The following is a 24,711-nucleotide window of genomic DNA, read 5'->3' as shown; positions in this document are numbered from 1 at the left end:
CGGCGATGGGAAAGGTACCAAAAAGGCAGGAACCATCGGCCCCGGAACAGCATGGGCTTGAACTGCGCTGGTCCACTTATAGGCAGGAAATACTGTCAGCGAGTCTTCTCTTCCTTACGATTTTCCTAACAGTGCTTTCCTTCCTCTCACTTCGTAAGAACACAGTACGTAATACATGTAACATGCAACACACGTGGGAACCGACGGGTTACGGTATCGGAGAGGCTCCCAGTCCCAGTTCGCCTTTTTATGGAAAACCATATCCTTTCTCATCTCTGTTCTCGTCTGGGATTGAGGCACACTTTAAAATAAAAACCATTATTTACAAGTTTTGCTAAGACAAGCAAACAAAAAGGTCTGTTTACCTCCGGTCACCCACCTTAGCAGTGGCACCCGCCCCCGGCAGACGCGTGTCCATGGGGATGTTTGCTCCGGTGGCCTCCGGCCGCTGTGTGGGTGGACACGGTCCGGGACCGGAGGGGGGGCGGACCCCTTGGCCCAGGCCTTCTCGGTGACCGCCTTCGTCTCTCCAGGGGCCGCGTGGAGAGGCAGGGGCCCTGGGTCCCGATCGTCCGCCGCCAGGAAGACACGTGCAGCCAGGATGAACCTGGGACCCGGAGCCACTCGCCGCTGTAGCCATGGAGAAGCGGGGCCTCGGGGAGATGGGCACGGTCCCGCCGCCACAGCCTTCTCGCTCCCACGTGAAGCTGTTGAAAACCAACCGTGAGCTGCTGGTCACGCACATCCGCAACATTCAGTGTCTGGTGGACAACCTCCTGGAGAATGACTACTTCTCGGCCGAAGACGCCGAGATCGTGGGCGCCTGCCCCACGCAGCCCGACAAGGTGCCAGGGACGGGAGACGGGGGACGGAGGGAAGGAGGGAAGGAGGGAGGGAAGGGAGGTGGCCTTGGCAGGATGCCGTGTACATTGGGCAGAATTGGCCACCACAGCCATTTCTAGAATATAAAGGCTTGCGTGATGGGCTTATTACACAATCACGTGTTGTTCCTCTGTGTTTCTGTTGCATGCAACCGCTCATCCCTCTCTCCTCGCCATGCACACTGGCCCCCCACCAGCCCATTCTTTTTTTTTTTTTAATTTCTTTATTGATTAAGGTATTGCATATGTGTCTTTATTCCCCCATTACCTCCCACCTCCCATTCATGCCCCCACCCCCGTTGTCGTGTCCATTGATTAGGCGTATATGCACGCACGCATACAAGTCCTTTGGTTGATCTCTCCCCCCACCAGCCCATTCTTAACTTGACTTTAGATGAGGAGGAGGGAGAGGAGAGAAAACAAGCAGAAAGCACCGGCCGGGGTGTTGCAGGGGGTGGGGAAGCTCTTTTCTGCCAACGGCCCCTTGGATAGTTACAGCGTCCTTCGCTGGCTGGTGATACAGAATCATCAACGGAAAAATCAGCCTGCTCTCTGCGGGCACACATTGAATTAACGCGCCCCTAGGGCCTTGGCAGGGCCGGACCTAATGATTTCGTGGGCCTCGTTTGGCCTGTGGGTGGGCCATTCCCCACCCCTGATCAGGGACTTTAAACGCCGGGGAGCTGCTCACTGCTTAGACTCTGAGCGTGGCCCTCCCGTCCGGGAACGGCTGCATTCGAAGCCGGGCCCACCATAAAGAATTCTCCCCACGCCACGGCGGGAGGTCTGAGCAGCCCTTCGTTCCACCCAGCCTTGTGTCATCTGAAAAATAAAACTGGCAAGACCCCACACTCCTCCCTGCGCGGAGAGTGACAGCCCTGTGTGCACGGGAGCCTGCTGCCCTCGGAAGAGACCTGAAGGGTTTCTGGGGAGGCGCAGGGGCTCACCCTTGTAACTTGCCCCCTTGGTTTTTAATAACATACAAAGCCTTTCTCACAGTACAACTTACATGGGGGTTGACTGTCCCCTGGCTGGGTGGCCCGGTGCCCACATATGTCAAAGGGCTGGCTCTCTCCCCTGAGACTCATTCCTAGAGAGCACAGTGGTGTTAGTTTAAGAGAGAAAAGGGGACACCGAGCACATCCCAGAGGTTGGCACAGTCCCGCTGTGAGTCTACCCTTACTTTTAGGCCCAGGGGAGCCTCGTGGTTTTGTGGAGCTGCGTGGCTTTCTCTCCAGCTAAGGTGGCCCAGGCCACAGATTCTAGGCCTTCGGTGCATAGCATCTCCGCTGGCTGGCTGGCAGGCTGGCTGGCTGGTCCAGCCCCGGGCTGCAGTCAGAGCCGGGGGGCCTGTGGTGTGGGCCGTGCCCGTGGGAGCGCACCCCTGGTGCCACGCTCACGCCCTCGTGCTGGTGCCACCACCAGGTCCGCAAGATCCTGGACCTGGTGCAGAGCAAGGGCGAGGAGGTGTCCGAGTTCCTCCTCCACGTGCTCCAGCGGCTCGCCGATGCCTTCGTGGACCTCGGGCCCTGGCTGCTGGAGGTCGGCTTCTCCCCGTCCCCGCTCATCCAGAGCAAGACCGTGGTCAACACTGACCCAGGTAGGAGTCCGCGGGGCAGGGTGTGTGTGTGTGTGTGTGTGTGTGTGTGTGTGTGTGTATGTGTGTGTGTGTGTGTGTGGGGTGGACTGCAGACACCAAGCACACAGCCTGGGCCGGGAAAGGCTGTAGGGAGTAGGCTCAAGAGGACAGGAAGCTGGTCCACCACGGCCAGCCCTGACTTCCTGCCCAGGTGCTGTGCTCCTTACAGCAGAGGAGAGCTGTCCCTGCCCAGGGGCTGTCATGGAAGTGGCCACACGCAGGGGGTCTGCTCTGTGTAGGGGCCCTTGGGAACGCCTCTGTTCTGACCTCCTGCTCACTTCCTGTTCTCAGCTGCACAAGTTCAAGGTTGCATTTCTTTTTTTTCTTTTAAAAAATCTTTCCAGGTGTGACTCTAGGCAACGTATTCTCTTGTCACCCTTGACTGCCAGTGCTTATTTGCAAAGCACCGTGGCGCCCCCTTAGGCAACAGGTGTTCGTGTGCCAGGGTTAGTGTGCTCAATGCCAGGGCCTGGACACCTTGGAGTGCGGGAAAGGCCCGCCTCCCTTCCGGTGTGAGCCCCGTTTCCGAGCTCTGGTTTGCTGAGAGCGTGGCGCCCATGTAAACACGTCACTGCGTCCTCGCCCCTGGGGCAGGCAGAGGGGTCACCTGGAGCACCTGCTACACGTCGGTGCTGCCCAGGTCTCCCCCGGGAACAGGGCTGTGTGCTCCTCCTCGGGTAGAAGGCTGGTTTCACCTTCGTGTACCCACGGGGGGTGAGTCGGAGGAGACGCAGCTCCTTTGTCATCCAGAGTAACATCCAGTGCTCATTCCATCACCGAAAGCCGTGGCACGTGGTTTTGTGAGGCTGCGTGTGGCTTCCAGAGCAGCACATAAGCCATAGGAAGGTCAGGGCAGTTTCTCAACACACGGGTTTCGACGGGGTCTGGCTCCAGCTAGTCAAACAGGGCTCCGGGGCCTGGCCCTGGAAGGTGAGGGAGCTTCGGTTTCCAGCTGGAGTTGTCATGACCACTTGTGCAGAGGACGGTGGTGGGGAGGGGAGGGCCTGTCCCAGACTCTGGGCCCGATGGAGCCGTCACCCTCTGGCTGGCCAGGTCTGAGGTCGGGCAGAGCCGTCAGGGCCGACGACCTGCAGATCCTGGAGCTCTGGCTCCTCAGTGTCCTCAGGGCCTCAGGGTCAGGCTGTGGGATTACCTGTGTGCTGATTTCTCCTGCAGCCACCCTGGTTGATTGTTTGGTCTCTGCTTCTCTCTCTCTCTCTCTCTCTCTCTCTGTCTCCACCTTTCCCGGGTCCTCTCACCACCCCTTCCCCCACCCCCCTCCAGTGAGCTTGTACATCCAGAAGCTGCGACACCAGCTGGGCCGCGACTCCAAGTTCATCCTGTGCTACTCGCAGAAGGAGGAGGTGCTGCTGGAGGAGGTGTACACGGACACCATCATGGAGCTGGTCGGCTTCAGCAACGAGAGCCTGGGCAGCCTGGACAGCCCGGCCCGCCTCCTGGACCCCGCCGCGGGCGTCCTCAACGAGCAGGGCGAGACCATCTTCGTCTGGGGCGACGCGGGCGTGGGCAAGTCCATGCTGCTGCAGCGGCTGCAGGGCCTGTGGGCCGCCGGCCGGCTGGACCCGCGGCTCAAGTTCTCCTTCCACTTCCGCTGCCGCACCTTCAGCTGCTTCGGGGCGGGCGCGGCGCTGAGCCTGCAGGACCTGCTCTTCAAGCACTGCTGCTACCCGGAGCGGGACCCCGAGGAGGTGTTCGCCTTCCTGCTGCGCTTCCCCCAGGCCGCCCTCTTCACCTTCGACGGCCTGGACGAGCTGCACTCGGACTTCGACCTGAGCCGCGCGCCCGACGCCTCGTCGCCCTGGGAGCCGGCCCACCCGCTGGTGCTGCTGGCCAACCTGCTCAGCGGGGCGCTGCTCCGGGGCGCCACCAAGCTGCTCACGGCCCGCACGGGCGTGGAGATCCCGCGCCAGCTCCTGCGCAAGAAGGTGCAGCTGCGGGGCTTCTCCCGCGGCCACCTGCGGGCCTACGCCGGGCGGATGTTCCCCGAGCCGGCCGCGCGGGCCCGCCTGCTGGACCAGCTGGAGGCCAGCCCCAACCTCTGCAGCCTGTGCGCCGTGCCCCTCTTCTGCTGGATCATCTTCCGCTGCTTCCGCCACTTCCACCGCGGCGCCTGCGACGGCGGCGCCCCCGAGCTGCCCGCCTGCACCGTGACGCTGACCGACGTGTTCCTGCTGGCCACCGAGGCCCACCTCAACCGGACGCAGCCCACCAGCCTGGTGCAGAGGAACACGCGCAGCCAGACGGAGGCCCTGTGCGCCGGCCGCGCCACCCTGGGCGCGCTGGGCCGGCTGGCCCGCGGGGGCATGGAGAGGGGCCTGTTCGCGTTCAGCCCCGAGGAGGTGCAGGCCTGCGCCCTGCCCGAGGCCGACCTGCAGCTGGGCTTCCTGCGGGCCGTGCCCGAGCCGGGCCTGGGGGAGGACGGGCAGTCCTACGAGTTCTTCCACACCACCCTGCAGGCCTTCTTCACCGCCTTCTCCCTCGTGGTGGACGCCAGGGCGGGCACGCGGGCGCTGCTCCAGTTCTTCCAGGAGTGGGCGCCCCCGGAGGATGCGGTGGTGACGGCGGCCTGCCCGCCCCACCTGCTCCCCTTCCCGTGCCTGGGGGCCCGCCGCCCGGCGGGGCACGACCCCTTCCAGAACAAGGACCACTTCCAGTTCACCAACCTCTTCCTGTGCGGGCTGCTGTCCAAGGCCAAGCAGAAGCTCCTGGGCCACCTGGTGCCGGCCGCCGCCCTGCGGAGGAAGCGCCGGGCGCTGTGGGCGCACCTGTGCGCCAGCCTGCGGGCCCACCTGCGCAGCCTGCCCCGCACGCGCTCCGGCGGCTTCAGCCAGGTGCAGGCCATGCCCACCTTCATCTGGATGCTGCGCTGCATCTACGAGACGCAGAGCGAGAAGGTGGGGCAGCTGGCGGCCAAGGGCATCTGCGCCAACTACCTCAAACTGACCTACTGCAACGCCTGCTCGGCCGACTGCAGCGCCCTGGCCTTCGTGCTGCACCACTTCCGCAAGCGGCTGGCCCTCGACCTGGACAACAACAACCTCAATGACTACGGCGTGCGGGAGCTGCAGCCCTGCTTCAGCTGCCTCACGGTCGTCAGGTGAGGCCGCCCGCCAGGCCCCGGGGGCGCTGGTGGGCCGGGCCCCGGGGGCGCTGGTGGGCCGCGCACAGGGGGCGCTGGTGGGCCGGGCCCCAGGGGCGCTGGTGGGCCGGGCCCCGGGGGCGCTGGTGGGCCGGGCACAGGGGGCGCTGGTGGGCCGGGCCCCGGGGGCGCTGGTGGGCCGGGCCCCGGGGGCGCTGGTGGGCCGGGCACAGGGGGCGCTGGTGGGCCGGGTTGGCCGGGCTGGGCGACACCAGGACTAGCATCACGGAGTGGGGTCTCCCGGATTACCCTGCGAGTCACCATCACTGGTCTTGGAACTTCCAGACCTTCTCTATCTCAGGGTGGCTGAGAGCAAGGAACAAAACTTTTTAAAAAATTATTATTATTTTTATCATTATTAAATTGATTGGGGTGACATTAGTCAAGGAACAAAGCTTTTATTACTGTTATTATTATTATTATTATTATTATTAATTAGACTGAGGTGAATTGGTCAAGGAACAAAGCTTTTATTATTATTATTATTATTATTGTTATTAATTAAATTGATTGGGGTGACATTGGTCAAGGAACAAAGCTTTGAAGTCAGGCAGACCCACAACGGTGGGTGTCCTTGAACAAGCTGCTTGATCTCTGAACCTCAGGGTCCTCATCGGGAAAAGGAGATGCTCATATCCTAGCAACTGCAGTACAGTAGACCCTTGAACAACGCAGGGGTTAGGGATGCTGACCCCCTGAAGCCAAAAATCCACATATAACTTTTTTTATATAGACATTTTTTGTTCATTTCAGAGAGGAAGGGAGGGAGAGAGAAACATCAATGATTGATTGCCTCCTGCACACACACCCAACCGGGATCGAGCCCACAACCCAGGCATGTGCCCTTGGCTGGGATCGAACCTGGGACCCTTCAGTCCACAGGTCGATGCTCTATCCACTGAGCCAAACCAGCTAGGACCACATATAACTTTTGGCTCCCCAAACACTTATTAAAAGCCTTCCATTGCCTAGCAGCCTCACACGAACATAAACAATTGATCAATACAGCGTGTGGCAGAAGTAGGTTTACAATAGTGAATATACAAAACAGTTTATAATTGTATTACTATTTATTAATTATTGTATTATTTTTCATACAAATAACAGTAAACCTACTTTTGCTCACCCCTGTACATGTTGTGTGTTACATGTATTATACACTGTATTCTTAAAGTAAGCTAGAGAAAAGAAAATGTTACTAAAGTCATAAGGAAGAGAAAATACATATATTTTATGCACTCATTATATATCTTTCTCTTAATTTTTTTTTCAGTATTTCTAGGCTATAACGTTTGTGAATTTTTTCAAATTTTCATAAATGCCCCAATTTTTTCAATATATTGATTGAAAACAATCCACATATAATTGGACCCACACAGCTCAAACCCCTGTTGTTCAAAGGTCAACTGTAAGATCAATCAGCATTCATTGAGAGTGGGTGAAGTCATTACAAATGACCTAACTTAACCCTCTTAACACACCCCGATAAATTCAAAGACAATAAACAAATAAAAGGCAGAGTTTTTGCAAGTTAGCATTAGTTGTTTGCCATGATCAAAGCCAGCAGCCCTGAGCTTCCAGAGATCTCAGTAAAGAACAATGACTCTTATTGTTGACTCTTGATTAGCTTCCTGTTTGATTATTTAAAGACTAGAGGCCTCCGAAACCGGTTTGGCTCAAGGGATAGAGTGTCCGCCTGCGGATTGAAAGGTCCCAAGTTCGATTCCGGTCAAGGGCATGTACGGTGGTTGCTGGCACATCCCCAGTAGGGGATTAAAAAGGTCAACTTGCGGCCCAGTTTGGCTTGTGTCTGTAGGTGAAGTGTTGCTGGAACACAGCCAAAACCACTTGTTTACATATTGGCTCCTTCTCACGGAGGCTGCGCCCAAATGCAGGATATCAGAGGGGGCTGTCCGCACGTGGCCTTCCTGCGTCCCCTCTTGTCCTTGAGTTGAATCCGGGCTGAGCTGCAGGCTAGCCGATGGGCTGGCTCTGGGTGTGTCTGTCGGCCCCACCATGACCAGGCGCGGTGGGGGCTGTGTGACCGGCTGTTCCGGCCGTCCTCTCGGACGGGGAAGGCCGGGACCTGGAGGCTTCTGCATCCCGGTGGAGTGAATGCCCCCTCCGAGTGAGCAGCTGCTCAGATGGGTCACTCTCTCTGCTGTTTTGTTTCAGACTCAGCGTGAACCAGGTCACGGATAGCGGGGTCAAGGTGCTTTATGAAGAGCTGATCAAGTACAAGATTCTGACGTATTTAGGGTACGTATTTCCCAAGATCCCTGGGCTGGCTACTCAGTAAAAGGACAGAGCAGCAGGAGATGGCCATTCCCGTGTGATCAGGTGGTTGGGACTGATGGCCACGGGCACAGGAAGAGCACCGGACAGGGAAGCAGGAGTCCTGGTTCTGCTTTGGGTCCAGCCAGCTGCCCACTCTTGGAGCAAGTCGGGCAATCACGCTGGGCCTCAGTCTCCCCGCTTGTATCTTATGATCCTGGTGATATAGGCGAGTGGCGTTATGCGTGGTGGCCGGGGGATGCAATGAGAAGGTAGCGAGGGCTCCTTTTCTAAACAGAATACTGTTTGTTCATCAGACTTCACCGCGCTGGGCGCGTGACCCCTCGGCCAGAACCCTGGGGGCAAGACACAGGTCAGAACCCAGCGCACATGCTGAGTAGCGCTGACATGGCGGGACCCCCTTTTTAAATACTTTCATATTTCCGCAGCCAAACGTATGACTATTCAAGACAGGATGAGAACCATGAGCAGCTCCATACCAGTTGCCCAGGTTGCGAGAAAAAACTGGGTTTTCGGAGTCTGGAATTTTGGAGCTTGAGATGGGAGACTGTGGGCCCGCACAGCCAGCCCCACGGCCGCTGTTTTTATAATTGATTTTAATCAGCTGCTTCGGGCCTCGGTTCCCTACGCTGAGCAGCGAGGACGTGGGAGCACAGGCGCGAGGCCCCTTTCAGCTCGGAGCTCTGTGCATCGTACAGTCCCCACTGCCCACTTCTCGGGGCGATCTGCTGAATTGGTATCAAGTGGCAAAATGACTGAAAGGCAGACACTGAAGAGGCCCAGTACTCTGAAATGTCCCCATCAAGATGCTCATCAGCATCTTCATCTAAAAATGTCCATCACCTGTCACTCATCGAGCGCTTATGCAATGACCTCACACAGTCCTTATGACAGCTCTGTCGGGGTTCCTTCTCACCCCAGTATTACAGACGGAGAAACAGGCATGGAGGCGGTAAGGAACTTGCCGCTGGCCGTACAGCGGGAACGTGGCAGAGCGGCTCTGAACCCAGCCTGTGGGGCCCCAGAGCCCCAAATTCGGCTCCCCACGTGCCCTTTCTTTCTTTCAACCCAGACGGCACACACTCAGTGTTTAAAGCTGGGCTCCTTTAGATGACGTCGTGACTCACCACGCTCTCTGCCTGTGCTTTCTCCCGAAGCTTGTACAACAACCAGATCACGGACGTCGGAGCCGGCTACGTCGCCAGGATCGTGGAAGAGTGCACAGGCCTCACGCACCTGAAGTAAGTGGGGCGGGCGGGGCGGCTCTCCATGCAGACAGACAAACATCACCGTGAAAACTCTCCCCCCAAAGCCGCCTTCTGCTTGCCCGGGGGCCTTACTGGCGAGTCAGGAGGCCTGTGCGTGGAAGGTGAACTGGCCACGTGCAGGATTTATTAACTGGGGGTGAGGCTCGGAGTTGGTGGCTGGATAGCTTGGCATTTTAATGACATCAATTAATGACGGGAAGAAAGGCCCCAGCTATCACCCTTTTTGGAGGTCCTTTTCCCCTTTCGGGCTTTCCTATAAGTATATCTATATGTTTACATCTCTATATATCTACTTAAAAAAAAAATTGATTCCAGAGAGGAAGGGAGAGAGAGAGAAAGATGGAAACATCAGTGATGAGAGAGAATCATTGACTGGCTGCCTCCTGCACGCCCCACACGTGGGATCGAGCCCACAACCCGGACATGTGCCCTGACCGGGAATTGAACCGTGACCTCCTGAACCACACCAGCCTAGCCTTCAGGCTTCTGTTACAAAATACCATAAGGTAGGCTGCTTATAAACACCTGAAATTCATTTCTTACAGTTCTGGAGGCTGGGGAGTCCAAGACCAAAGTGTTGGCAGATTACGTGTCTGGTGAGGGCCCGATTTCATGTCCATAGATGAGGCCTCGCTGTGTGCTCACCTGGTGGAAAAGGGGGAGAGGGGCCTCTTTTATAAGCCACTCACCCCAATCCTGAGGGCTCCATCCTCATGACCTACGCACCTCCCAAAGGCCCCACCTCCTCATGCCATCACCCTGGGGGTGGGGATTGTGGAACATGACCTTGGGGAGGACACACACATTCAGACCAGGGCACCCATTTGGCTGCAAGGGGGAGCTTGCCTTACCCGGTGGCAGAGCAGCAGGCCTGGAGGAGGGCACTCACCTTGACCATTCGCGGCTGCAGCCAGCACCTCCTCACTCTGCTGACGGACACGAGTGACACTCAGAGGTCACTTAACCCCAGGGGCCGCTCCGGTCGCCGAGCTTCTGCAGGGGGTTACCATCACCTGGAGTGGAATCCTGACTGGTCTCCTCTGGCCTTCGGGTCCTTCCGAGTGGGAGTGTGGGTCCCAGAGAAAGGCCACGCCCCCGAGAGGGCCCAGAGGGGCTCTGTGCTGGGATGAGGGTGACCGAGTCCCCTCCCAGCAGGAGGCAGACGCGGGCTCAACTCTCTCTCTGCAGACTGGGGAAAAACCAGATAACCAGCGAGGGAGGCAAGTGTCTTGCCCTGGCTGTGAAGAACAGCAAATCCATCCTGGAGATCGGGTGAGTATGGACAACTGCACACGTGGAGAGACCAACAGCCTGGTCTCTCCGTGAGCACCTGCCGCTCTTCTTGCTCCGAACACACCACAGGCCGCTGGGCAAGCCGTGGGAGGCACAGGAGCTTTCACCGGGCGCTCGGGGCCCCACTGGCTTCTGCCCAGGAGATGCTCTTTATCCTTTTGACTCTGAAACCCCAAGCAGCTCACTGCAGGGCTGATAGGTCCCTAAAAGATGACAGCTCACTACTGGGCTGACAGCTCACAGTGGGCTGATGGCTCACTAGGGGGTGACGGCTCACTAGGGATGACGGCTCACTAGGGGGTGACGGCTCACTAGGGGGTGACGGCTCACTAGGGGATGACAGTTCACTAGGGGATGACAGTTCACTAGGGGCTGACGGCTCACTAGGGGCTGACGGCTCACTAGGGGCTGACGGCTCACTAGGGGCTGACGGCTCACTAGGGGGTGACGGCTCACTAGGGGATGACAGTTCACTAGGGGCTGACGGCTCACTAGGGGCTGACGGCTCACTAGGGGGTGACGGCTCACTAGGGGATGACAGCTCACTAGGGTGTGACGGCTCACTAGGGGATGACAGTTCACTAGGGGCTGACGGCTCACTAGGGGGTGACGGCTCACTAGGGGATGACGGCTCACTAAGGGGATGACGGCTCACTAGGGGGTGACGGCTCACTAGGGGATGACAGTTCACTAGGGGCTGACGGCTCACTAGGGGCTGACGGCTCACTAGGGGATGACGGCTCACTAGGGGGATGACGGCTCACTAGGGGGTGACGGCTCACTAGGGGATGACAGTTCACTAGGGGCTGACGGCTCACTAGGGGCTGACGGCTCACTAGGGGATGACGGCTCACTAGGGGGATGACGGCTCACTAGGGATGACGGCTCACTAGGGGGTGACGGCTCACTAGGGGATGACGGCTCACTAAGGGATGACAGCTCACTAGGGGGTGACAGCTCACTATAGGATGACGGCTCACTAGGGAATGACAGCTCACTAGGGGCTGACAGCTCACTAAGGGATGACAGTTCACTACGGGATGACAGCTCACTAGGGAATAACAGTTCACTACGGGATGACAGCTCACTACGGGTTGGCGTTAAGAATTGCCTCCAGGCCACAGTTCCAGGGATGGAGCAGCAACGCCCACCTGCGAGTGGACAGCCCGCTGTGGCCCCACCAGCAGGCCAGGGGGAGCGGGCGCTCCCTTCACTGTCTCGCCTCTGCCCTCAGGATGTGGGGCAATCAGATCGGCGATGAAGGAGCACAGGCCTTCGCAGAGGCTCTGAGGAACCATCCCAGCTTGGTCAACCTCAGGTAACCGCTGTTGTCTGACCCCATGGACTCCAGGGGCCAGCCTGTCCCTGGGTGGCAGGGGAGGAGCCAAAGGGAGGAGGGCGGCTGGCTTTCCTAATGAGAAAGGTGTGTGTGTTTCTTTTTAAACGTTTCTGTGGACATACAGGAGACATTACATTAAGTGAGTCAAGTCCACGGCTCTGTGTTCAGCTCGGTGCTCTTACACAGGCACCCACCCATATAACCACCCCCAGGCCTAGGCAGAGGATACTGCCAGCCCCTCGGCCATGTCCCCTTGCCCCGAGGGGGCGGGAGGGATTCTTAAGTCCAGATACACTGAGAGGGGCACTGGGCAGCGGATTCCTGCCCTTCCCCATTCTCAAGGCGGGTGCTGGACAGAGGGACCCCTTGTCCTTCTGGCCAAACCTCAGAGCCTCAGTGTTCCCACCACTGGTGTTCTTCCTGCCCCTGGAATGAGTCTGAGACGGTGGGGCAGTGGCAGTCCCTGCTCTGGGAGGGCAGACCGTGCCCGCTGTCTCCACCTGACCTCCCGCGCTGAGCCTGTGCCCTGGAGCTGCAGCGCCTGGTGGCTGCCGGTGAGGCTTCCTGTCTCCAGGCAGCTGGGCCTCCAGCCAGTCTCCGGGCTGTTCGGGCTGCGGAAGCCAACGCCTCCTGCAATGATCCCCTCACGTGTCTTCCTCCCAGTCTGGCTGCCAACGGCATTTCGACAGGAGGAGGAAAGAGCCTCGCGCAGGCCTTGCACTGGAACACGTCGCTGAGAATATTCTGGTAATTCCCAGATCCCTCCGCAAGGCTGAGAATCCCTTAGGAAGGTGCCCCAGACAGACCCTCCGAGTCACCGCCCCCTTCCTCTCCAGGCTCACCCAGAACGCACTCGACGATGAAGTGGCAGACAGCATGGCAGAGATGCTGAAAGTCAACCAGACGTTGAAGCATTTATGGTAACTCAGAACCCTGGGATTCCACACTGGGCTGCTTTTGAAAACGTTTGATTAAAACCAGTGGTCGGCAAACTCATTAGTCCACAGAGCCACATATCAACAGTACAACTATTGAAATATCTTTTGAGAGCCAAATTTTTTAAACTTAAAACTTTTCCTAACTCCACTTCTTCAAAATACTTGCCCAGGTCGTGGTACTTTGTGGAAGAGCCACACTCAAGGGGCCAAAGAGCCGCATGTGGCTCGCGAGCCGACCACGGATTTAAACTGCGTATGCCATACAATTCACCCTTTTGATTCACCACTGCAATATTTCTCAAGGTTGTGCAATCATCACTACTATCTAATTCTAGGACAGTTTTACCCACCCACCTCCCTACCCCCAATACCTGTATGATTAGACACTCATTCCCCAGCCTTCCCCTCCCCTGCTGGTCCCGCAACCACTACTCCGCTTTGCCTGTTCTGGGCATTTCGTAGACGTGAATCACAGCATGTGACCTTTTGTCTCTGTGTTCTTTCGTAGTGCACGTTTTCAGGGTTCACCTACATTTTAGCACATATCCGTGCTTTTTACGGAGGGGCGACATTCCATTGTATGGTTCTTCCACATTTTCTATGTCCGTTCGTGAGCTGGCGAACATCTGGGTTGCTTCTCCTTTTTCACTATCATGAACAATGCTGCTGTGAACATTCATGTGCATGCCTGTGTGTGATCGTGCATCTTCATTTCTCTTGGGTGTCCACTTAGGAATGGAACTGCTGGGTCACGTGATCACTGTGAATGTGTGAGGAATTGCCAGACTGTTTTCCAAGGCATTGCTCTACTTTGCATTCCCATCAGCAACGCAGGAGGGTTCCCCTTTCTCCAAGTTCTCTCCAACCCTTGTCATTGTCCGTCTTTCTGAATCTTGCCCTCCTAGTGGGTGTGAAGTGGTGTCTCGTTGTGGTTTCGATCTTCATTTCATTGATGACCAACAGTGGTGGGTGTCTTTTCATGTTGCTGTTGGCCGTTGATATATCTTCTTTGGAGAAATGTCTCTAAATCCTTTACCCGTTTTTAAATTGGATTATTTGCCTTTCTTATCGCCGAGTTGTAAGAGTTCTTGATATATTCTGGGTACCAGACATTTGTTAGATATTAGAGGCCTGGTGCACGAAATTCACGCAAGGGGCTCAGCCCTCGAAGCCCCGGCTTCATCCGGGAAGGTTGTCCGGCTGGTGGTTCTGCTGTTCTGCCATCTGGTCTGATTAGCATATTATGCTTTTATTAGTATAGATAGGATTTGCAAATATTTCCTCTGTGGGGTTTCTCACTTTTTTGTTTTTAATGGAAGTTGTATTCCTGTATCATCTCAATAGTTTCTTCCCTGTGCCCTAGCTGGTTTGGCTCAGTGGATAGAGCATTGGCCTGTGGACCGAAATGCACTGGGTTCGATTCTGGTCAAGGGTACCTGCCCCGGTTGTGAACTCAATCTCCAGTGTGGGGTGTGCAAGGAGGCAGCTGATCAGTGATTCTCTCTCATCATTGATGTTTCTATCTCTCTCTCCCTCTCCCTTTCTGAAATCAGTAAAAATGTATTTAAAACAAAATAGTTTCTCCCGTGTATTTGCCCTTATCCCTTCCTTTGTGGTGCGATGTGGCTGTTTGTGTGGGGATCTCCCTGTGGTCTCTGTCCAGCGTTAGTGGAGTGCTGGCGGCTGTGCTGGGGATGCCCATGTGAACAGGCGCAACGTTAGCTCCCTCCCGCCGCCTCCTCCAACGGAGACCACGTATTCCTTCCTGGAGCCCTGCACTTCCTGCCACTGTGTGGCCCTTCGCAGTGTCCCCGCACGCCTGAACTTCATCAGCCCTTCGGGCCGGTGTGGGCTGAACTCCGCATCTCTGCCTCAGCTCCTGGGAAGAGGGTGACGGGAACGTGGGAAGGAGCCGGCGCCGGTCAGGAGCCACAGAGATGGAACTTCCCTTTGACCGCGGGCGCTTCTGCGATGGCCGCAGACGGGACGAGACCCAGCGCTGCTCTGGCTTTTCACTTTCTGGATGGAGGGCGACCTCTGAAGCGCAGCAGCTTTGAATTTGGGGAAGTCCGGTCTGTCTGTTTCCCCTTTGGCTGCTTGTGCTGTAGGTATCTTTCTAAGATGCAGGCCCCAGAGGTTCACCTCTCGCCACTCTCTGAAGTGTTGTGGTTTTGCTTTTGTCTTGGTCTTCCATCCGGGCAGGTTGATGTTTGCGTGTGGAACGAGACAACGGGGTGCAGCTTGGCTCTCTCGCCCCTGGTTGTCCCAGCACCACTCGCTGAAAAAACCATCTTCCCCTTTCCCACGGCCCTGGCACTTTTGCTGAAAGTCAGTTGACCACCAGAGTAGCGTTTCTCGGGTTATTTCTGGGCTTTCTCGTCTAGTCCACGGATGCCCGTGTTCGCCCTGTGCCAGCAGCGCTGTGCTGGTTGGTCAGTGCCCCTTCCTGGGAAGTGCTGAGCTCGGGAATTGGGAGTCCTCTAGCCATGTTCTTTGTCCTCAAGGTTGTCTTGAGGACAACCTGGGTCTTGGCCATCCTGGGCCCCTTGCATTTCCTTACGAATTTTAGATCGCCGTGTCAGTTTCAGTGGAAACAGCCAGACTGTGCTTTTTATATAATTTGACTGATTGGTTGGTTTCCTTTCTTTTTCCTGGCCGGTAGATTTCCTCTTATGCGCTTCCCGAGGCCAGGCCAGCCCCCCCGGGGGGAGCGAGCTGGCTGGGCCTGGAGAGGGAGCCTGGGCTGCTTCGCGCCAGCTCAGCTCTACGGGCCCGGGTGGGGGCAGCCTGGAGGGCGTGTGCCTGAGCCCCCCGCAAGGCCAGGGGTGGCTGCCGCGAAGGAAGTCACTGGAAAGCGGCAGAGCTGAGCTGAACACAGTTGGACTGAACGCAGAACTCCGTGCCCACGGCCAGGTGCTAGTTCTGCTTTTGGCAAGCATGTCAAGTGACATGCAGTCATGCGTGTTAGAAGGTCATCACCTCTGCATGGGGTCTGAGGTCCAGCCTTGAGGAGAGGGGGCTGGAGCACTGGGTCCCAGCTGCAGGCTGCTGTCACTGTCCTGCGTGCGTGGGCAGTGATGGCAACACGGGCGCCCCTCCCCTGGGCACCGCGGCACGGACTGCGAGAACGGCTTCAAACATGTCGTCCCATTCAAACCTCACACCCTGCGGGTAGGAAGATGCTCTCAGTTGCTCCCATTTTACAGATCAGGCACCTGAGGCACAGAGAGCCTGTGTATTTCTTCAAGGACCCATCGCTGGGGAGTGGGGAGTTGAACCGCTGTGATCTGCCGCCTCTTTAAGGGGTTGGCCCTTTCACACTTTGGTAAGGCTGCCTGCTTGGGTCAAAGCCCAGGAGGTCCCAGGGTCCAGTTCGGTAGTAGCCTCACTGCAGATGGCCAGGAGTGAGGGGAGAGCCCGTGGTGAAGGCAGACACACTGCTGCGGAGGGAGCTGCCCAGGGGGGCGTTTCAGGGACAGCCAGGCTCCCGGCGGCCTGCACCCACTGCTCCATCCCGATCGCTGCTGCCCAATGAAACGGGGTTGCTCCTCGAGGCCCCGTTATCACTGCTTCCCCACGAGACCCCGAGGGGCATCAGGACTGTTGCTCCTCTCGCCCTCTCAGGGCGGGGAGGGCATGGCCCCCTCCTGAAGCCGTTGTTCCCCCCAAAGAAGAGAATGGCCAGCTGGTTGCTACTTCAGCTTTGAAAACTGCCCTGCCTTCCCCTCACCACCTGGAAGGAGGCCTGCCTGCCCACTCCCCGGTGTGCGTCTGAGAGGCTGTGTGGTCTCCAGACATTCCTGATTGGGCTCCTCTGCAGGGAGCTGGGCCAAGCACACACACACATATATGCTCACCCGTTAAGCTGTCTCTGTGGGAACGCACGGGTGTATGATGCTCACTGGGGAAGAAAAAATAGAGAAATCAAGCATTCCAAAGGCTGGATTGGATGTAGGTGATCTTACCCAGGTTAAAGGTCATGAGGATTCAGTTCTCCCCGGCCCCATCTTCCCCCTCCATCCTGTCAGGTACCCCGGCGAAGGGGGCAGGGTTGATCTGGTGTCGTGTGCCTGACACCAACAACACATCCTTCTTCCAGGCTTATCCAGAACCAGATCACAGCCAAGGGGGTTGCCCGGCTGGCAGACGCCTTAGAGAAGAACACCGGCATCATGGAGATTTGGTAAGACCCGCCCACCCCTCGTGCTGATGGCAGTGTGTGCTCAGCACCACTGGCTGCGTGCCAGGTACCCTGGAGGGCAGTTCCATCTATTCCCAGCGCCGTGAGCCGTCCCTAGAAACCAGTCCAATCCCACACTGCATGCAGCAGCTTCCCGTGAGGCTGTCTGTGAGGGAGGGCCGGCGTCCTGTCACCGCTGTGTCCCCAGGAACTGGCGCTGCTCTTCGTTCGTTTGCTGAATAACCGAGTGCTTGTGTTGGCACTGACAATCCAGTGGCGAAGGGAATGGAGCTGCCCTCGTAGGTTTATCATCTAGTGAGGGTGGCACAGTGAAAAAAACACATTCAAACCCAGCCGGTGTGGCTCAGTGGTCGAGCAGTGACCCATGAACCAGGAGGTCGAGGATGGATTCCCAGTCAGGGCACATGCCCAGGTTGAAGGCTTGATCCCCAGTGTGGGGCATGCAGGAGGCAGCCAATCAATGACTCTCTCTCACCATTGATGTTTCCATCTCTTCCCTCCTCTCTCTGAAATCAATAAAAACATTAAAAATTATTTTTAAAAATCACTCAAGTAATTATTTAACTAAATCGTGGTGAGTGCTACAAAGGGGAAAGCTAGGAAGGGGACCTACCACAGGTGAGGACCCGGGACGGTCTAAGGCAGTGGCACGGGAAGCCAGCCATAAAAGATGAGGAGTCAGCCGGCGGAGTGGGAGGGAAAGTGTCCAGGCAGGCGGAACAGCATATGCAAAAGCCCGGAGGCAGGAAGGAGCATGATGTCAAGGAGCGGTGCGCCTCGGGGCTCAGACAGTGAGCGAGAGGGTCAACGGGGGCCGAGGACGGGGAAACTGGACCACAAAAGGCGTGTGTGTCCCGTGACATCGTTGGGTGTTTATCCTAAAAGCTGTGGGAAGTCACTGAAGGGTGTGCAGCAAAGGGGGTGTGATCAGATTGGCATTTTACTCTGACCATCATCTTCTCTTTCTCCAACAGCCTAAATGGGAACTTGTTCAAGCCCGAGGAGGTCAGAGGCTTTGAGGGTGAGAAGCGGCTGGTCCTTTCCTGAGAGAACGCCTTCCTGTCCGAGGCTCTGGCCCTGGAGGGGCGCTGGCAGCAGCAGCCGCTCTGCGGTCACCCGTCTTAGGTGGCATCTTGCTTGGGGCCTGCCGGGAGCCCAGGGCCTTCACAGATGCTCTGACGGGCAGTTTCACGGAGAAGCGTGGGCTTTGTGAGCCATATTGTTACTGAAAGCATACATGCAGAGACGGTCCCGAGTGCCCACGATCATGGAAACCGCATCCAGAGGAATGGCTGAGCTCATACGACGCCAGCCCTGGCGGCTGGGGGAGCGGGATGTCGATGCTCCCCTCACCGAGCCGCCGAGGACACGGTGCAGAGATGCTCCGTGAACAAGAAGTGTTTTGCCTGCAATGTGATGCTGTCCCTCCCACTTCGCAGCTGCAGCTCTGAGGGGTGCCCCGTGTGGGGTGGCAGTGAGTGCCAAGGAGAAGACTTGGCACAGGCTTTTTCTTTTCTTTTTTTTTACATATATTTTTATTGCTTTTACACAGAGAGGAATTGAGAGGGATAGAGAGTTAGAAACGTCGATGAGAGAGATGCATCGACCAGCTGCCTCTTGCACACCCCCCACTGGGGATGTGCCCGCAACCAATGTACATGCCCTTGACCGGAATCGAACCCGGGACCTCTATCCACTGAGCCAAACGGGTTTCGGCTCGGCACAGGCTTTTTCATCCTGGGGCCTCCCTGCCAACCAAGACCACTGGCTGCTCTAGCTGAGCGCGAGGGCGATCCGGCTTTCCCACGGTGAGGCTGGCCTCCAGAGACTCCCGCTGAGGCAGAGCTGCTCTGCGCCAGGAAGACTGTCCGCCCCAAGGAACAGGCGTGGCTTACCCTTGTGTCCTGGCACCCACAGAGCCCCTCTCCCCTGCCCGCCTCAGGTCTCCGGCCTGAGGAATTGTGAGGGTGACGGAGTTGGAGCCAAGAGTCAGGCAGCTCTGAGGATCCGTTAGCACGTTGGGTGCTAACGGGGGAGGGTGGAGATGGGACCAGACGACCTGCCCTTTTGCCAGTTCGTTTGTTAATAAAAATAAATACTGAACACATTGTTTCTGGTTGCCTGAGTCCGGGATGCCCTAGGGACTGGATCTGGTGAGCACAGTTTCCTGATCCCCACACTGGCACCTCCAGTGCACTGGGCGGGGCCCTGGGTGACCGTGGGGAGAGCCTGGTGCTGTCAGAGGCGTCTTCATTCTGGTCTTTCACAGGCCTCTCTGTCCACCACCAAGTCCAGACAGTGGCTGCTGGGAAGGAATGACTGAGGCAGGGGCGGGGGCCAGGGCATGCTGGCTTGGACCAAATCTCAAGGCCTCCCCGCTGTGCCAAGAGAGGTCCTGGCAGGCCAGGCCCAATGTCCACTCTGTTCCTCGGCCCTTGGGCTGAGTGGAGGACCCAGAGGTACTGAGCTGAGGGGTCGGACACGAGAGGGGAAGGGGAAGCAGCACCTTTGTGTCCTCGGCAGCCTGTTGGGAAGGGTGCAGTTCTACCGGTGCCTGGGCTGCGGGGGAAATTCTGTGCAGTCACCAGCCGCGTGGTGGCCATTCCCATAGGCGCTGTTTGGCAGTTCCTACCCACCTCACCTCTTCCCCCAGATCTGCACATTCACCTACAGTCACCCTGAGGCAGCAATCCTCCTCTACCAGAGAATCGGCACAGCTATGCCAAAAGCACCACGGCGGAGGCACAGAGCCAGAGAGCCACATTTCTTAGCCGACACACTAGTACTGGATTACACCCCTCGCTCTCAACTTTTGAGTCTAAAATTTATTCGGAAACGACCACAAGTGACGGCTTTTAGAGACTCAAAATCTACATGCTGTTGGCTTACGTTCCATTTGGAAATACCTTGGTCTTCTAGGTGAGGAATGACAGGTTTTTTCTCTCACAAAAGTAGACTCAGGACCTTAACTTGCTGGGCAGAGACGTGGGGACTTTCCTAGGCAAGACAGACACAATGGAAAATGGGAAAGGAAAAGAAAAAAGAATTCCGAAAACTCGGATACAATTCCTTCTTTCCACAGGAAAGAAGCCACAGCTCCCACGTTTCAGACGTGCATGTCTGGCTCGTGCCTGCTGACTGTGAACTTACCGGGCGGCGTCGGGCTGGTCCTGAGTGAGGCTGACTGGAATCTCATCTCCGCCTTGAAAAGGGAATGGAGAGCCCCGACTGGCAGGGTGGGTTGAGGATGAAACAGCTGATTCAAGGAAAGCAGTCACACACAGATGGCGCGGCCGCTGCTCAACACGCGCTGATTATTATCAAACCGATGTTTCTCTTTTCCGCTCACAGTAGAACCCACAGGTTGTCCACATCTCTTAGGTTTAGGGAACTTCTCAACAAGGTCAAACATAGGGCTGGAAGGTCTCAAAGTCAAGTCCAAAAAATATTCAACACTGAGCTTCCTGCAACAGCCTAGCTTTGTCAGTGAAAAGCACAGGCATTAGTTTCCATCATTGTTACCAAAGAGCCCTGCCATGTACGCATCACTCACTGAACTGGAGGCGGGCCCATGTCTTCCTGGCACCGCGGGGAGCCAGCCCCAGCACACGAAGCCGGCCCAGGAGCCTTTGCCAGGCATTTCCAGCTCCTGAACTGGGAAGGAGCAGTTGGCACTCATCTACTTCAGTAATTACTCAAACAACCACCAACCAACCAACCTTGTTGTGGAGCTGGAAGGCAAAGCCATGACCATTATCCCGGCACATGGATAGGAATTTTAATAAAAGTGGAATTCACTCGTGAGGAGGCCCTGGATCAAGTGACCCCGCAGATGGGCAGAGCTGCAGGGCCCAGGGCCATCCCAGCACCATTCTCTCAGCCTTAAAACTGCATCAGCTGCACCTACGATCAGCTTAGAACCTTTAGTGGCACTAAGCACTGAAACAGTCATGGGCCCCTGATGATCTGTAACTTAAAAAAAATAAATAAATAAACAATAGTAAATTATAAAGTAAGTGCCAGGATGCTAAACAAGTTTCTGGTTTTTCCCATGACAACTTGGGTACTTTCTTGGAGAATAACAAATATCAAAATATCTCAAATTTCTTTCATTATTTTTTGTCTCAGTGCTTTATTTTTTAACTATAAAAGCAATATCACAATATGGAAATAAAAATTTAAACTTGTGATAACATTATACTAACACAGTATTTTACTTTTTGCATGTCATCTTCCCGGGTTTTGCCTTCTTTGTTTTTACTGTGGTAAAATATATAACATAGAATTTGCCATCCTACCCATTTTTAGTGCAGTTCAATGGCATTACATGTAGTCACACTGCAGCGCAACGATCACCACCACCCAGCTCCGGGACTCTCTTGTTCTTGCAAAACCGAAACTCTGTCCTCATTAATGCCACATCCTCTCCCCCGAATCCCCACACCCATGTTCCTGGCAACGAGCCCTCTACTTTCTCTTTCTATGATTTGACTACTCTAATGCCCCTATATACAGGGATCATGCAGTGTTTATCTGTTGTGTCCGGCTTCTTTTCCAACCTGTGAGCCCATGCAGTGTAGGGGTGAAGCAGGTGGTTTGGAAGCAGGTGGAGTGAGAGAACAGAAGGAAGCCAGCAGTGTCCCTTTGAATAGGATCGACACTCCTGCCCTGGACTCTCGCCTCAGATCAAGCATGTCAAACTCAAAGGCTAACACGGACCAAATAAACAAGGTTTAAGTTTGTGGGCCACAAAAAAATCAAAAGCTTCAATTCTCATAGAAAGGTAGGTTTATTTCGGGAAGTGCAGTATAAAAAGAACAAGAGCGATGACAAAATTAATGTTTCTTCCTGACACTTGGCTTCTCTCCTCTGCCACCATCTTTCCTACTTCAGGGGAAACCTTGTTTGCAGTGATTACTTCCAAAACTGACCAAGGTCAGTGTCAATAATTCTGGGATCTGGACAGGAGACCCATTTCCTTTCATAACTGTCAATACTGCTCACACCATTCTGTTGGCTGGGCCGCAAAAATATTCGTCTTGGGCATGCTAGCCCTAGGTCAGCGGTCACCAACCAGTGGTCCAAGGTCCGAAAGGTTGGCGACCACTGCCCTGGATGGTGTTCAGGCTGCCCCACCCCCACTCTCAGCCCTCACTTCCCCACACAGATCATAGCTCAGAAGGGCACAGGCAGTAACTACAGCTGGGCTGCAGGGAAGATGAACGGCCCACAAGTTGGCATCTCTTTGAAGGTTGATGCTGTGCTAGAGCCACTTAGTAGACAGGTCAGCTGCGTTTTCAAAATCAGGTTTCCTTGATATAAAAGTATACATATGTATGGCTCTATCAGTGGATAGAGCGTCAGCCTGTGGACTGAAGGGTTCTGGGTTCGATTCCAACCAAGGGCACATGCCCTGGTTGCAGACTCAATCCCCAGTTCGGGGGTGCAGGAGGCAGCCAATCAATGATTCTCTCTCATCTATGTTTCTCCCTCTCCCTTCCTCTCTGAAATCAATAAAAATATATTAAATAAATAAAATATTCGTATATATGGATGTGCCCTTACTTTGCCTAAACAAACCCAATCTAATCGAGCCCATTCACACTGGGTCTGATGGCAACTTCCTCTCAGCAACCCCGTGAAGAAGGACTGATCTCATGAATAAGAAAACAGACCCAGTGAGTGTGGATAGGCATCATGTCATACTGATCAGGACGCATGTAAAGATGGAACAAGTCCTGGCCGGTGTGGCTCAGTTGGTTGTGCGTTGTCCCATGCACCAAGAGGCTATCAGTTCCATTCCTGGTCAGAGCACTTGCCCTGGCTTCTGGCTCGACCCCCTGTGGGCTGTCATGCAGAAGGCAGCCAACTGATGTTTGACTCTCACATCGCTATTTCTCTAAAAACATTTTTAAAAAAATGGAACAAAAGAAAGGCAAAACCCTTCAATGAAGACATTTTGGCAAACTTAGAAAGTTGACGAAGTCTGAGATGACAAAACCCTTCGTGTGGCCAGTGAGGACACGTGCTAGCACGCCCACGGTCACACACGTTACGGGCAAGAACGAGGACATGGGCCTTCTGCTGGTGTTACTTTGCCCGTTCTGACTGTGTGACCTTCGGCTCACTCAGCAATAACCTTTCTGCCACACCATTCCTAGTAAACCTAGCCATTGGGGCGGTGAAACAATGACCTCCCTGCCCTAGGGTTCACTGGGTAGCCTGGTCTTCACGCCTAGGTCCGAGGAGCTAAAAGCGACAGGATCCAGAGTCCCATGTGCAGGCCTCGCTGTCTGAGAGTCGCAGGGACAGGAGCTCCTGGCGAGTGAGCCAGCGGCTTCCTCACTGGCCATAGGCCCTCCAGCCCCCAGCACCGGACTGACCAAAGCAGTAGGTGCACAGGGAAAGCTGGAGGTCAGAGTGGGCGATTCTCATCACAAGAGGGCAGCACACGCCCAGCAGTGACCCATCACGCACATGGCCCGGAGGAGTCGGGACTGGTGACGGAGGGTGACTGAGGGTTTTATTTCGGTAAGACTCCCTCCAAAGCACATGGTTTTAAAAGCAACTGCATTGCTCCAGCCCATTCGTCTGAGTTCAGAGACACCGGTAAGCAGGGAGGCCGGCCCAGGGCACCCAGAATAGCACTGTGACAGACCGTTCTTGGGTGCTAGGATCTGGGTTCAAACCCCAGTGCTCCCAGAAGCGGCGTGACCTTGGACAAGTGACTCAGCTTTGCTGTGCCCGAGTTTCCTGCCCACACCAGCAGCTCCCCTCGCAGGGCTGTTGTGCGAAGTAGATGAGTGTATGTAAAGCACATGGGGTAGGGCTCCAGCAATGGGAGCTCAGGTTGCCTCCAGCTCCTTTTCCCTCCAGCACTGCCTCAGTGAGGACTAGGGACCAGGCGAGAGCAGAGGGCCGGCGGGCCATCCTTCCCGCACCCCCTCTCCCTCCCCCCCTCCCCGCCCCCAAACAACAACACAGCTATTTTCAAACAGCGCAAGCTCCCGACTCTCAGCAGCCCGGAGACCGGAGGCCATGGCCAAGGCTGAACACCTGTGGGCTGAGAGCCAAGCAGCCCCGACACGGGCACGCGTCCAGCCGTTCAGAAGCTGCATCAGGAAAGCCCGAGCCCACGTGCATCCCGATCTGACTCCACCAGCTGCTCTCCACACGGAAGCCCTGTGGCCCAAGGGCACTGAGTTCTTTGATGGCAGCAGGTGGCTCCCAGGTCCTAGTGTTTCTTCCTTTCCCTCGTCACCATGGCTCTGCATGAAGCAGAAGGGAAAGAGGGGCGTCCTGAGAGCCAGCAGGAGAGGACAGAACAAAACAGACCAAATCAGGAAGGTGGAGGGGGGATGGGCCAACTCCGGAAACCCTGACTTCCACCCTGCTGTCGCCCTGGGGCCAGGAACCGGCCCCGTGTGGACAGAGTCCAGTGGAGCCGGCAGCTCGTGGGCCAGAGCAGCTGTGACGGGTGCCCGTCTGCCACCAGCGCTTCCAGATGGCCCAGGGGTGCCCACAGGCAGCGTGCAGGGCTTCCTGCTGCTGAGAGGCGCGTACTTCGCTCCCCTCCCCCAGGAGGCCTTGGTGGTGGTGAACGAGGCCCTGCCATTGGAATCCAGCTCCACCTGTGCTCACCGCCGCCCCTGGAAGATTTTCTCACACCGTTTCCCTCCTCCCGCTCCCACCATGAC

The 24,711-nt window shown here is 56.1% G+C and overlaps 1 protein-coding gene across 3 annotated transcripts in view; it reads left to right on the top strand.

Annotated features, from left to right (window-relative positions):
* NOD1 (nucleotide binding oligomerization domain containing 1) overlaps window positions 1-23,919 on the top strand; it is a 33,800-nt gene extending 9,881 nt beyond the window's left edge. Inside the window, exons 2-13 of one of the 3 annotated variants that reach the window (XR_014796132.1) lie at window positions 534-845; window positions 2,307-2,481; window positions 3,805-5,638; window positions 7,856-7,939; window positions 9,133-9,216; window positions 9,789-9,839; window positions 10,432-10,515; window positions 11,771-11,854; window positions 12,539-12,622; window positions 12,712-12,795; window positions 16,913-16,996; window positions 17,989-23,919. Coding sequence is in view for 1 of the 3 variants with exons in the window: in XM_084896843.1 (XP_084752969.1) it covers window positions 639-845; window positions 2,307-2,481; window positions 3,805-5,638; window positions 7,856-7,939; window positions 9,133-9,216; window positions 10,432-10,515; window positions 11,771-11,854; window positions 12,539-12,622; window positions 12,712-12,795; window positions 16,913-16,996; window positions 17,989-18,061 (2,877 nt within the window). In the remaining 2 variants the exon portion in view is untranslated. The remainder of the gene's footprint in view (window positions 1-533; window positions 846-2,306; window positions 2,482-3,804; window positions 5,639-7,855; window positions 7,940-9,132; window positions 9,217-9,788; window positions 9,840-10,431; window positions 10,516-11,770; window positions 11,855-12,538; window positions 12,623-12,711; window positions 12,796-16,912; window positions 16,997-17,988) is intronic. The other 2 variants (XR_014796133.1, XM_084896843.1) reach the window with 2 other exon arrangements.
* The last annotated feature ends 792 nt before the right edge of the window (window positions 23,920-24,711 follow it).

This window comes from Pipistrellus hanaki (genome assembly GCF_964339955.1).
Source record: "Pipistrellus hanaki genome assembly, chromosome: 10".
Lineage (NCBI taxonomy): Eukaryota > Metazoa > Chordata > Mammalia > Chiroptera > Vespertilionidae > Pipistrellus > Pipistrellus hanaki.
The sequence above is the reverse complement of the archived record's forward strand: the minus strand, read 5'-3'. Positions and strand labels throughout refer to the sequence as shown.